At 40.3% G+C, this 11,615-nt stretch overlaps 1 protein-coding gene across 2 annotated transcripts in view; it reads left to right on the top strand.

Annotated features, from left to right (window-relative positions):
* LOC109232259 (multiple inositol polyphosphate phosphatase 1-like) overlaps nucleotides 1–5,014 on the top strand; it is a 9,006-nt gene extending 3,992 nt beyond the window's left edge. The window contains exons 7-12 of one of the 2 annotated variants that reach the window (XM_019397959.1): nucleotides 281–419; nucleotides 1,158–1,262; nucleotides 1,335–1,525; nucleotides 4,108–4,149; nucleotides 4,230–4,317; nucleotides 4,439–5,014. In XM_019397959.1, the coding sequence (XP_019253504.1) occupies nucleotides 281–419; nucleotides 1,158–1,262; nucleotides 1,335–1,525; nucleotides 4,108–4,149; nucleotides 4,230–4,317; nucleotides 4,439–4,464 (591 nt within the window). In that variant the 3' untranslated portion in view covers nucleotides 4,465–5,014. Of the gene's footprint in view, nucleotides 1–280; nucleotides 420–1,157; nucleotides 1,263–1,334; nucleotides 1,526–4,107; nucleotides 4,150–4,229 lie in introns of both variants that reach the window. The other variant, XM_019397958.1, reaches the window with a different exon arrangement.

Here is an 11,615-nt window from a genome sequence, read left to right as displayed (position 1 = left end):
GGGGGATGAGGTGAAGGTAGGGTTCTAGGTTCCCAGGTTGAATTTCTGGTTAGTTGTTAACTCCTGTTTTGTTCACAAGCTCTCTTTTTGTTTTTATTGGGTCGTAACGTGGAATGCGGCGAGAGGCCGAGAGATCTGGCTAACTTCTTTGATGTTCGCTTGAAACATAAGATGTACTTGTTGTGCACCATGTATTTTAAGTACATCTCCAACTTTTCATATATGGAACGTTGGAGCTTTCTTGTTGCCATCCATGGTCACTGACAAGTTCACATTTTAGGTTTCTTTGTTGGAGTGGACTGATGATTTGGAGTTGTTCATTCTGAAAGGCTATGGTGATTCACTAAATTATCGAATGGGAGTGCCACTGCTTGAGGATGTTGTTCACTCAATGGAACAGGCAATTAAGGCTAAAGAAGGTAATACTGGTCCATCTAGCTTTTATTTTCTTTTCTTTTTTTCTATCAATCTGGGAGTTAAATAGTTTTGTCCTGAGGCATATGAATGTCTTATTCTTCCCTTGTTGCTTCTACGGGATCATTTAGGAAGAGATAGTGGAGAGTGTAACTGATTCTAACTCCTTATTCCTTGTAGTCAAACCAAATGAGTATAATGTAATAACAATTGTGTAAATCTCTCTAGTTTTTCCTTCCAAGTAGTCTAGAGAATATGTATATCCCCGATCAGCCACTAAATTTGCTGATTCTGTCCTTATTCCTTGAATTTAAGCTTCTGCTTGTTAGCTGTCCTTTATAATAGGATTTGTGTAAATCTCGCTATTCTCTCCTTCCAAGTAATCGAGAAAATATATATCCAGCCACTAATTATGCAGATTCTTCCTTATAAGCTTTTATTTATAAGCAGTCCTTTAACTAGGTGCTTCTGATGTACAAGTTATCCTCATATTGTTGATTCCTAGTATGAAAGCCTCCGTGTATCACTTCACTCTAGTTTATCTGAAATTCTTCTATCTTATTCATGTCAGTTTCCATCATGCATGTTTATGTACTGAAAGTTCCAAAACTGAACTTAGATTAAAACAATGAATTAGGTTCTCTGTGAATCAATGTTTCACCTAGGAGTAATCTGTAATCTAGTTTTGTGCTTCTTTCACTTTCACCTTTTCTTAATCTTTTTTGTACATTCTCCTCCTCCAGAAGGATATGCTCGAGGGACCTATGAAAAGGCAAGAATGCGGTTTGCTCATGCAGAAACTCTGCTTCCCTTTTCATGCCTGATCGGGCTCTTTCTTGAAGAACCTGGTGAGTGTTTGTACAGTAGGATGGTTACTAGCTCCTGCTCCGGTTTTTCTAATCTGCTTCTGGTTGCTACAGAGTTTGAACTAATACAAAGAGAGCAAAGCTTGGAACTTCCTCAGAAGCCTCCTAAAAGTAGAAACTGGCGGGGAAGTGTAGTGGCTCCTTTTGCCGGAAATAACATGTTAGTCCTTTACAGCTGCCAATTGGACAACTCTAGCAAGTACTTTGTGCAAGTGCTACATAATGAACGTCCCGTCGCATTGCCAGTAAGTGTGTCTGGATTTTATTATGGTGAATATGATTATGAATGGTCCTTGCTTTGCATTTCGTCTTCACTAATTGCTAGGACACTGAAGATTTCTCCTGTACCTTTTAATTTAATTTAACTTTTTTTAAAAAGTTTTCACTGGCTGCGTGGTCCATGTTGTCCTCAATGTGGTTTTGTCCCAATCACTATTCTGATATAAGTGTAAAAGCTATCTGTGTTATATTAAAAGCACGAAGGCGTTAGAGAAATATTGTTCACCTTTTTTTTTACCCTTTTAAAACATATTTTACGTTGGAGAGAATTGCAAAATAAAAAAACTTCCCTAATATTAGGAGTCCGAGATCAAATAAGTTTTTTCAAATCTAATTCTATGTTGGATATCTTTTCCTAATAAAGACACAAAATATTAAGAAAAAACAAAGAATACAAAAAAGTAGGAGGAAGGTCTCTTTCTCCGACAAGGAAACTCCGCGACTTGTGTAACTTTTGTTCTTTGTCCTTGTATTTTAACTCTACAAGATCGATTTTGCCTCTTCATTTTCCTTTCATATGAACTATTTGTTGTTCTTAAAATTTAGGCAGAATGGCCTAAAGGTTACTTAAACTTGCACCCAATTGGCATTCCGGTATATAAACTTACAACTTTCACATTTAGGCACTCTAATTTCAGAGAATGTTTATTAATAAACACCTCCCAGTGAGCGTGTCCCGCAATTGCTATAACAAATATGACACGTCACATTTTTAGCTGCCACATCTTCAATTTTTGGTCTTTCAAATATTTTTAATTGTGGACCCCACTTCTCTTGAAACCCACTTCTTTTTTGCTATTTTTATCTTGTCTTTACTCATTGTCATCAATGGCCACCACAACGGCAGAAACGGACCTGACAAATTTTAAAACTCGAAACTTGCATATTAAAAATCTGAAATCCACACTCCAAAACACCTAGATTCACATTCACATTACCACAAGCAAAATCAGCATCAATGCACTAAGTTCGTCCCAAAAATCATTACCTTCAAACCACTGGAAAAAATGCAAAGTCACCGGAAAAATGAACTCGTATTCCTTTCTTTCTTTTTTGAATTCCCCATCTTAAACCACCCAAATGCTAGCGGAAAGACCAGATCTAGAAAGAAAAATGCTAGCGGAAAAACTTTAGTTGGTTGTCTTCTTTGATTCGAAAGTTCAGACCCTAACCAAATCCTTACTACCGGTTAGGCCAATTGCCAATTCTAAAAAAGTCAACTTTTTTTCTCCTACAACATCTTCGACGATTTCTGCTTTCCAACTTCTAGTTGTGGTTGTCTTTTATATCTTTCTTCAGCACTCTTTAGACTCTTAAACTCAAAAGAAGACCCTAAATTCTTTTTCAAGCAAAAGAAATAAAGAGAGACATTGGGAGCAAAGGCGGGGGGTGCGGACGAGAAGAAGGATAGATGGGTGGGAGGAAGTGTTTTTTTTTATCTCTTCCTTATTTATATATATTTTTAATACTTTTTCCATCAAAATATCATATTCAAGAGCCTTTCAAGTGTGGTTTGCACACAGTTTAGCCATGTCAGCTATGTTACCTCCACATAGGCATGGTCAACGGTCAAAGTGATTTATTATTGTGCAAATGTATAAGTTGGAGTGTTTAAATGGGAAAGTTGTAAGTTTGTATACCGAGATGACAAACGGGTGCAAGTTTAGGTGGCCCTTAAGCCATTTCGTCTAAAATTTATATCATAAATATTTCCTTAAAAGCTTGGTTGTTAAAGCCGTTTTTTTCTACTCTTAAAATTTACTACGACATGTTACAAACGATATCTACCATTAGGTTTTGAAATAGTAATTATTGTTGGAAAAATAGTAATCATTTATTTGCGATAAAATTAATTTATCATTTGTTGAGGAGGAAACAGACCCAAACTAGAAATATAAATTAAAAAGCAGGTAGCTCCTTGGCGAAATAATAATCGAACTTTCTGCCCTTGAAATAGAGATTTTACCATAGACAAAATTATTATTTAATTATTTTCCTAATACTTAGAATTTTGAACTTAACTAAAGTTTTGATTATTAAATCTTTTTATTTATAACTCAAACATATTGTTTAATGGAGTAATATTTATGTAATTTTTAAAATTTTATACACATTGACAGTGGGTACACGCGATGCACGCATATCCTAAAGCTATTACAAGTTCATAAAGCGCCATACTGTGTTTCTAGTGTTGGAAAGAAGACATACCACCAGAACTTGCCTGTGAAACAGTTTGTATCGGTGTTGCCATAAGACAAGCATGCCGGTGTAAAGCTTTCATTTTGCCTTTTTCTTTGCGTATTCTCTTCTTTTCTCATCATTTCCATTTTTTTCTTTATAATAAAATTTTCTAAAAGAGTGACTGGGAACTTACACTACTTATAGAAATAACTTGTCAAAATGCTGCTAACAACTTGTGCTACAGGCGACTTATATTTGTCCCCTTTGGGAATTTTGGTGGTTACATGTGCTAGGTTTTCTTTTTGAAAATTTTGGTTCCTTGCTAGTTTTACTCAGTTTAGTTTGATGCTTCTCTCTCTTCTTGTAGGGTTGCAATAGTTCAAGTTTTTGCCCATTTGAAGTATTTAAGGTATTACTTTCATATTTCACTGAATGATTCAATTTACTGAGACATAGGCTATCACTTACCCATCTAACTGTCTTCTGCAGGAAAGAATAGCTGCTCCTCACTTGAAACATGACTATAATATGCTTTGCAACGCAAACATGCAACAGGGACAGCAGAATTCTGCTTCCAGTAAGTTATCAAGAATATTTAGTTGGCTTTTCTCGCTGAAGAACACTGGTTCATCGGCCCAGAAAGTCGAGTTATAGTTTCTCACAAGTTTCTCTTTTTCTTTTTTCCTTCCTGTGGCTAGCTGGTCGTGCCTACTTATTAGAATGATTAGTCCATTAAGCCAGCAGATGGTCTTGGCAGGGTGCAATTTCTAGGATTCCAAGTCTTGTATGGATGATGTTTCAGGATTACGGAGTCACTAGTTGATTTTTGGAGGGCTAACCGTAGGTAACAAAGAAGGAATATTATCACTAAACTCCTGATTAGTGTTTTTTGTATGTATCTCTCACTCTCACATCTGGGGAATTCATGCTGTGGATTGGCCCACCTAGAGTTCGCCATAGCCTTGATTTGCCTGCTCCTTGTCAAGTCTCGGTTACGTTGGCATAGTTAGTTTGTAACAACCTCCACACAAGTATGCCAATCAAGTTTGGTCACTAATCAATTGTTTAGTGGATCTTTTAGCTATCAAATCATAAGTATGGAAGGGCTTCTTTCCGAGGATTTCAGCCAAATAGTAATTGGATATGCTGTATCACCCATTTTTGCTCTTCAAAGGGAAAATCCTTCCCGATCTTGTTCCTCTCAAATTGGTAAAAACCTGTAATAGTGTTTATATATGGTGTAGTGTAAACATCAAGTAAGTTTTTTTTGACCATCTTTAAAATCCAAAAATCATTATGTTTACTCTTAAAATCGGATAACAATTGAATTTATACGCGGTTTAAGGATACGTGATATAATTTGATGCAAATTAAGAAAACGGATTAATACTGAAATCAATGACAGAAAAATGAATGCAAACCACGCAAGTTGAACAATGTTAGCTTTGAAGGTTGGTCACCCTCGAGTCGGAAACCTCAATCGATATTAGAACAGAGTAACAAAGTACAATAATAAGAACTGGAAATAATAATGTATTGCCTTTGGATGCGTGTTACCGTGTGTATTATAAATGATCAGACCCCCTTTATATAGTAGGGGAGTCCTACTTTAGATACAATTCCACAAAAGGTAAGAAATATCATGATTTGCTAATTATTTGGCCACTCGTTGATACGTGTTGGGATTCCCGTCGTGATATCCGATCGATTATGGATATTTTGGCTCTCCGTTATTCGGTCCGATAATATCTTGATCAGCTTGGTCAGAGTCGGGGTCGGTTCCGGAGCTATGGGCTCGATGATCTTAAAGATGCATGCTCTAACTTCGTACTTTGGTTCGATACAATTCGAGGTCGATCTTTAACTCATCCTTTTTCAACCCCGGTCTGTGTTGCAATAGATGAGCCCGGTTTTAACCGTATATAGATAGTCCCCTCGTTTTCCGGAGAGTAAACGACGAGAAACGATATGAGCCCTCGATCGTTGCCTCAATTCTTCACGCCAGAAATGACAAAACTGACAAAACGTCTCGTCAGTCACGTCTTTAAAGGCATTTAATGTTCGTCAGTTGCTGGTCGGGTTTTGAACCGTCGTTTGCAAGCTATAAATACCCAAACTTTCATTCATTCAAACTTTACGTATAAATCTCCTCTACTCTTGTTCTCAAAAAATCCTTTTGCATTCTCTAATACCCGCATCAGATTTCTTGAGGCTTTTGTAAGAATTTTCGCTTATCTTCATTCCAAAACGTTAAGCGCGACCTTCTAACTTCCTCTTCTTCATCTCTATTCAAAAGAAAAATGGCGAAAAGTTCTAAGACAGTTCCGCAAAAGGAGACTGCCTATTCGTCACGACTTGCCGGCGATGGATCTGCGGCGGAACCACACCCTGAAGAGTTTGTTCCTGGTGGGTGCTCGATCGGTGCTGATTTCAAGGTCGAGAAAACTTCTTCGGTACCGGTTCGATGCGAGCCGATCTCCAGATATTTATGTTCGATCACCGATAATCTTCTCTCCAAGGTTAAAGAGGATTGCAACTGGGTCGATAAACATGTGGTGGTGCCTTCGCCTGAGAAAGCAATTACTACCCACGTGGAGCGTTTTTTAAGTGTTTACACTTACCCCTTCACGTCGAGTTCCTTAGACCCGGTCATCATTGCCTTCTGCAAGAGGTACGAGGTGACCCTCGGTCAAATTCACCCCTCTTTCTAGAGGATAGTGATTCTCCTCCGCTTTTTTGTAAACAAGATCGCGGGGTGTCCCTTCACCCTCGATCATCTCATGCACCTGTACAGTCCCCGACTCTATCGAGGGGGATTAATTAAACTTGCCTGCTGGGCCAGTAGGGCCCCATTCTCGAGTATAGATGGGGATCGGGACCGAGGCTGGATGGGCCGATTCGTTCGAGTGAAGACCTCGGATTTAATCCCGACCGAGAACATGCCATTTTCCGATAAATGGAACATGAAACGTAAGTATGACTTTGCCTTAAGGATTTTGTTTATTGTTTTTCCTTTTTCCTCCCTTATTATCGACGTTTTGTGGTGCAGCCGTTGCTCGAATGCCGAATGCGGTTCCTACTTAAGGAGTGGGTCGAGGATCTCATGTCGCAGAAACCCTTTTAGCATATAAATCGATTAATTGTGAAAATAAAAGTGACTCTTTTATTTCTAGATTACCCTTTCAAGTAAATAAGAACCTCGAAATTTCTTCTAATTCCAACACGTCCAAACACAACTTTTTTTAGCACAGGTTTGTCGGTAAAAAAATTAAATGGATTCAAGTAGAGTTTTCTCGAACGTATCAATAAGCTAGACCCATACTGCGAGTTGTTTCATGCCATAAATAAACTCGGACACTCAATAAATCTGTTGGACAGGCAGATTCACATCTCTTACAACCAACACAGTCCTCTGTTCGTGGAGCAGAAGCAATTTGTTTAGCCTTACAAAAAGAAAAATCTAGTAAAGTAACTACTAGAACCAAATAGGCTTTCTACTTATGCATCGTCTAAAACAACGATTTTTATCAACTGTAGCAAAGAAAGAAACTTCATAGAAGTCAAAATAGGAAAAAATAAAAATACCTAGCAACTTTTTTCTATGGATATATGGATTTAATTGATAGAGATAGAGGAAGCACCATAAAGATTAATTAGCGAGGTTTTGGGCCTATACAGTAATAACTGCGTACTTATGTCATGATGGAAGAAATACTTATCTCATGATGTGAAGTAAAAATTAGGAATTAACTTATGTAATAGAGTCGATCCACTAAAGTCTTGAGCAGCGGTGTAGGATCAGATCCCAAAGATAGTAAGTATTTTCTTTCTTATGAAAGAAAGTCTTTTTCAAAAGTTCTATATAAATTTATCTATGAAACCGAGATAGTTACCTTTCATAAAATTCTAACATCATCAGAAGAAGAATTAGGCCAAAAATTAGGATACATTCTGGGAAAATCAAACTTCCATCGAAGAGAAGCAAATGAAAGGCTTTCATAAAAATTCTCGTAGAATCGAGAATGAAGTTTTCATTCTGTACATGCTAGATCATGAATTAGTAACGATTATAAATGGATCAATTTCTTTGATTTTCATTGGAGATTCGAAATAGATGGACTTTCTATAAGACCCATTTTATTAACAGGATTTATCACTACTTTAGCGGCTTGGCCAGTTACTCGAGATTCTCGATTATTCCATTTTCTCATGTTAGCAATGTACAGTATTCCGAGCGCGCATGGCGTGAGCTGTCGAAGGGTCGGTGGGACGCCCGTTCCCATGGTAAGTTCTCTTTCCGATTCAATAATATTTGGTTTCTTCCTCGTGCCGTTGATTTCTCATTGATTCCGTTTTCTTTTGTAGGTCTGCCCAAGGATGTTGCTATGAGGCCTCCATCCGGTGACGAGGATGTGCCTCTCGAGTCCTCTGCTCCGAGGCAGGATGATGAGAAGAAAAGGAAGAGGGCCTCGAGTTCTCCGAACTCGGAAAAGAAAAAACCAAATAAGAGGCTGGCGCGCAAACCCAAGGAAGGCACCGGCACCCTCGGGCTTCGTCCACCGGCTAAGGGACGAGTCCGAAGAAGAAGAAGAGAAATCCAAGCTGGTAGCCCTCATGCGGTCAGGTGTCGTGATACGAGAGGCCTCCGAACCGGCGGGTGCTGAAACTGAATCGTCTCGACTTTGGGAGATCGATGAGAGAGCTTTAGCCGAAGCTCCCGAACCAGAAGGGGGCGAGGCCACTCCGCCTCGAGATGGGGAGGCCGATAATGAGATCGTGGCCGGTTCTTCCCGGACAGCGGATAATGCCCCGAAGGGCATACCTGGAGTAATAGACCTCTCCAGTTCGCCATTATTATTTTCTGAGTCTATGATTGCCGATGCTCAGGCGCTGAAAGAACGATCCACCGAAGAGCCACAAGGGGTGTTAGACCCCTTTAACAACTTCTTTGACGGCGTATACTCTACCACTACGGAGGATGTCACCGGGTTGGGTGATATACCAGTGCCGAAGAAGAGTCCATCGAGTGGACCTGCCTCGAGCCCGAGATTAGTCAACCGGTTCCCAACCCCGAGCCTAATCCTGACCAGAAGCGGTAATTGTTATGTCCATTTCGGAAGATGCCCGGGTTCTTTCTGCCCCGTGGGGGTGGCCAGTTATCTTCGGTGCTTGGTGACCGAGGAGGATCAGTCCAAGATGAACGAGGTGGAAGTGCCTTGTTTGTTCAACGAAGCCCAACAAGCATTGAATCGGGTAACCTCATATACCTTTTAATAATTTCTAGTGTGCACTTAGATTATTTTGTAGATGATTGTAATTCCTCTCCTTGTGTTTGTAGGCTTCGGTACTCCACCATGAAACGCTCCTCCGCTACCGGGAGGAGCTGAACAAGTACAAGGCCGAGATCCGAGGGCTCACTGAGAAAAGAGACGCTTATAAGCTTCTAAGTGAGCAAAGAGAAGGGGAGGCTAAGGTCCTCCGGGCCGAGTTGGAGGTGGCTCAGAAAGAGCATGCCGACCTGGTTGAACAGGTAACAAGAATTTTTAAAGTTAGTGATGACGAATCGGACATGTTGACTAATGGTCGGAACCCGCAGGTCCAACAGAAGGTCGACAAGATCGGGCAGCTTCGGGAAGAGGTAGATGCAGTGAAGGCTGAGGTCGAAGAATGGAAAAAGAACATGGACCGCGTAGCCTTAGAAAAGGAGACCGCCCGAGCCCAACTGACTTCGGATGAAGTCCAGCTCCGAGGTATAAAGGAGAAGTCCTTGGCGCAGGCCAAGAAGATCGAGGAGCTCCAATCCAAGCTGAATTTGGCCATCTCTGATCGAGAAAGTCTGGCCACGGAACTTAAAGCAGCCAAATCGGAGGCAAAAGTAGTTAAGGCCAATACCGATGAGGTGGTGGCCGTCTATAAGGCCGATGCCGAGGCGGCTCAGGTTCGAGCTAAAGACATCACCGAGCATGCTAAATGGCAATCTCAAAGGGAGGTCCTTGAGGAAATCCATGCTCGGGGTTCGACCTATCAACTGAGATCGAGAACGCCTAGGAGCTCGAAGCTGAGACTAAAAGGTTAGCCTATCCCGAGGATGATAATGACTCCGAGGGTTTAAGCGAGTACGAAGGCGGGGAAGATCCCGAGAATGAAGATGCTTCCTCCGATGGGGACCAGTCCACTTAGGCCCTTAGATGTTTTTGTCCTTTTAAATTTCTTGCATTTTTTTGGAGGCCATTTGGCCTTTGTAAAAAGTTTAATCGGGCTGTTTGGCCCTTGTAAAAAGAATTTTGTTATGACTTTATATATATATATATATATATATATATATATATATATATATATATATATATATATATATATATATATATATATATATATATATATANTATATATATATATATAAGTCTTTCTTTCCCTTTCTCAGCTTTCGGATGTTTCTCTTTGCTTTCTTATCTATATTCACAAAGACCAAAATTCCTTGGCATGAAATAATCAGGTTATGTTTGTTTTAGGGTATTCTTTGGGGGTTCGGTGTTACCGGAACTTTCTCCCAATAATTAGCTAAGATTACAATTCGCCGAGGGTAGCCTTTAGAACCGGTTATGAAAATTTTCTTTTTGAAGGCCTTGTTTTTATTACGGGCCTCTGACGTCTCCGAGCCGCGTTAATATGGTCGTAGCCTTTTAGTTCGGGTGTTGCCCAATGGGCTTGCTTTCCCGAGTTATCCAGACTTGCCTAAGATAACAGTCCCCGAGTGGGAATGGCCGTGGCCATTTAGATTTCGGGGGTTGCCTAATAGGTCTTTACCCCCGATGTCTATGAGCTTGAACCGTTCGAGTTTGTTTTCGGACGGCGGTACCCGAGTAAGAGAGTGATTGTTTGATCTTAGGCTAAGGCGACCCTTGGGCTCGTTACCTTTAGGGGATCGGAAGCAGGGAATTCTTTAAGAAATGTAAATAAGAGATTTTTTTTTAACAGACATGATGATTGCAAGGAAGATACTTCTCTTTATTCTTGCGTAAAATAGTTACACATGCGTACATGCTTTATGCTAGGGCTCGAGCAATCTATGCGGGCGCAGTTCGTTTGACCATTTGGCCCTTACAATAAATTCTACCGATCGATACCCTTTAGCTACGAAGTTTCTTTCCTTGCTAAAGTCGATATCCGAGGGTAATGCCCCCTAGTATTCGAGGTTCATTATAGAGGAACCTCGGATATTGTTAATGCTAGCTTTGACACCGATTCGTGATTGGTCCTTGATTCTAAGTTAGCACGATCCATTGTTGCCTCGTTAAAAACCTTGCCGGAAAACCCATTTGGAACAAAACCGGTTCAAGGGAAAAAAAGTGCAATGTATGCTTTCAGACCTAAAGATTTCGTGCTGCTTCTTGTCGATCACCTGCAAGTGTTAGTCCGAAATACAAATAAAAGAAAATGAATGGGGTCGTACCTTAGCAGTAATATCGTTTTAGGTGAGTTACATTCCAATTGTTCGGTAGTTGTTCTCTGGTCATCATTCCGAGCTTATAGGATCCTTTCCCGGTGACCTCGAGAATTTGGTATGGTCCTTCCTAGTTCGGACCCAACTTCCATTCGTTCGGATTCCGGGTGTTTAGTGTGATCTTCCTTAGTACTACGTCCCCTATGTTAAAGTATCGAAGGTTGGCCCTTCGATTGTAATACCTCTCGATCCGTTGCTTTTGGGCAGCCAATCGAACAAGGGCTTCACGCCTTTCATCTAATAGCTCCAAGCTCGTATTCATGGCCTCGTCATTTGATTCCTTTGTTTCATATCGGAATCTGATACTTGGCTCCCCGTCTTGGACCGGTATTAGAGCTTCGGCGCCGTAAACCAATGAGAACGAAGTAGCCCTG

This window comes from Nicotiana attenuata, chromosome 9 (assembly GCF_001879085.1).
Source record: "Nicotiana attenuata strain UT chromosome 9, NIATTr2, whole genome shotgun sequence".
In the NCBI taxonomy this organism is placed as follows: Eukaryota; Viridiplantae; Streptophyta; class Magnoliopsida; order Solanales; family Solanaceae; genus Nicotiana; species Nicotiana attenuata.
The sequence above is the reverse complement of the archived record's forward strand: the minus strand, read 5'-3'. Positions and strand labels throughout refer to the sequence as shown.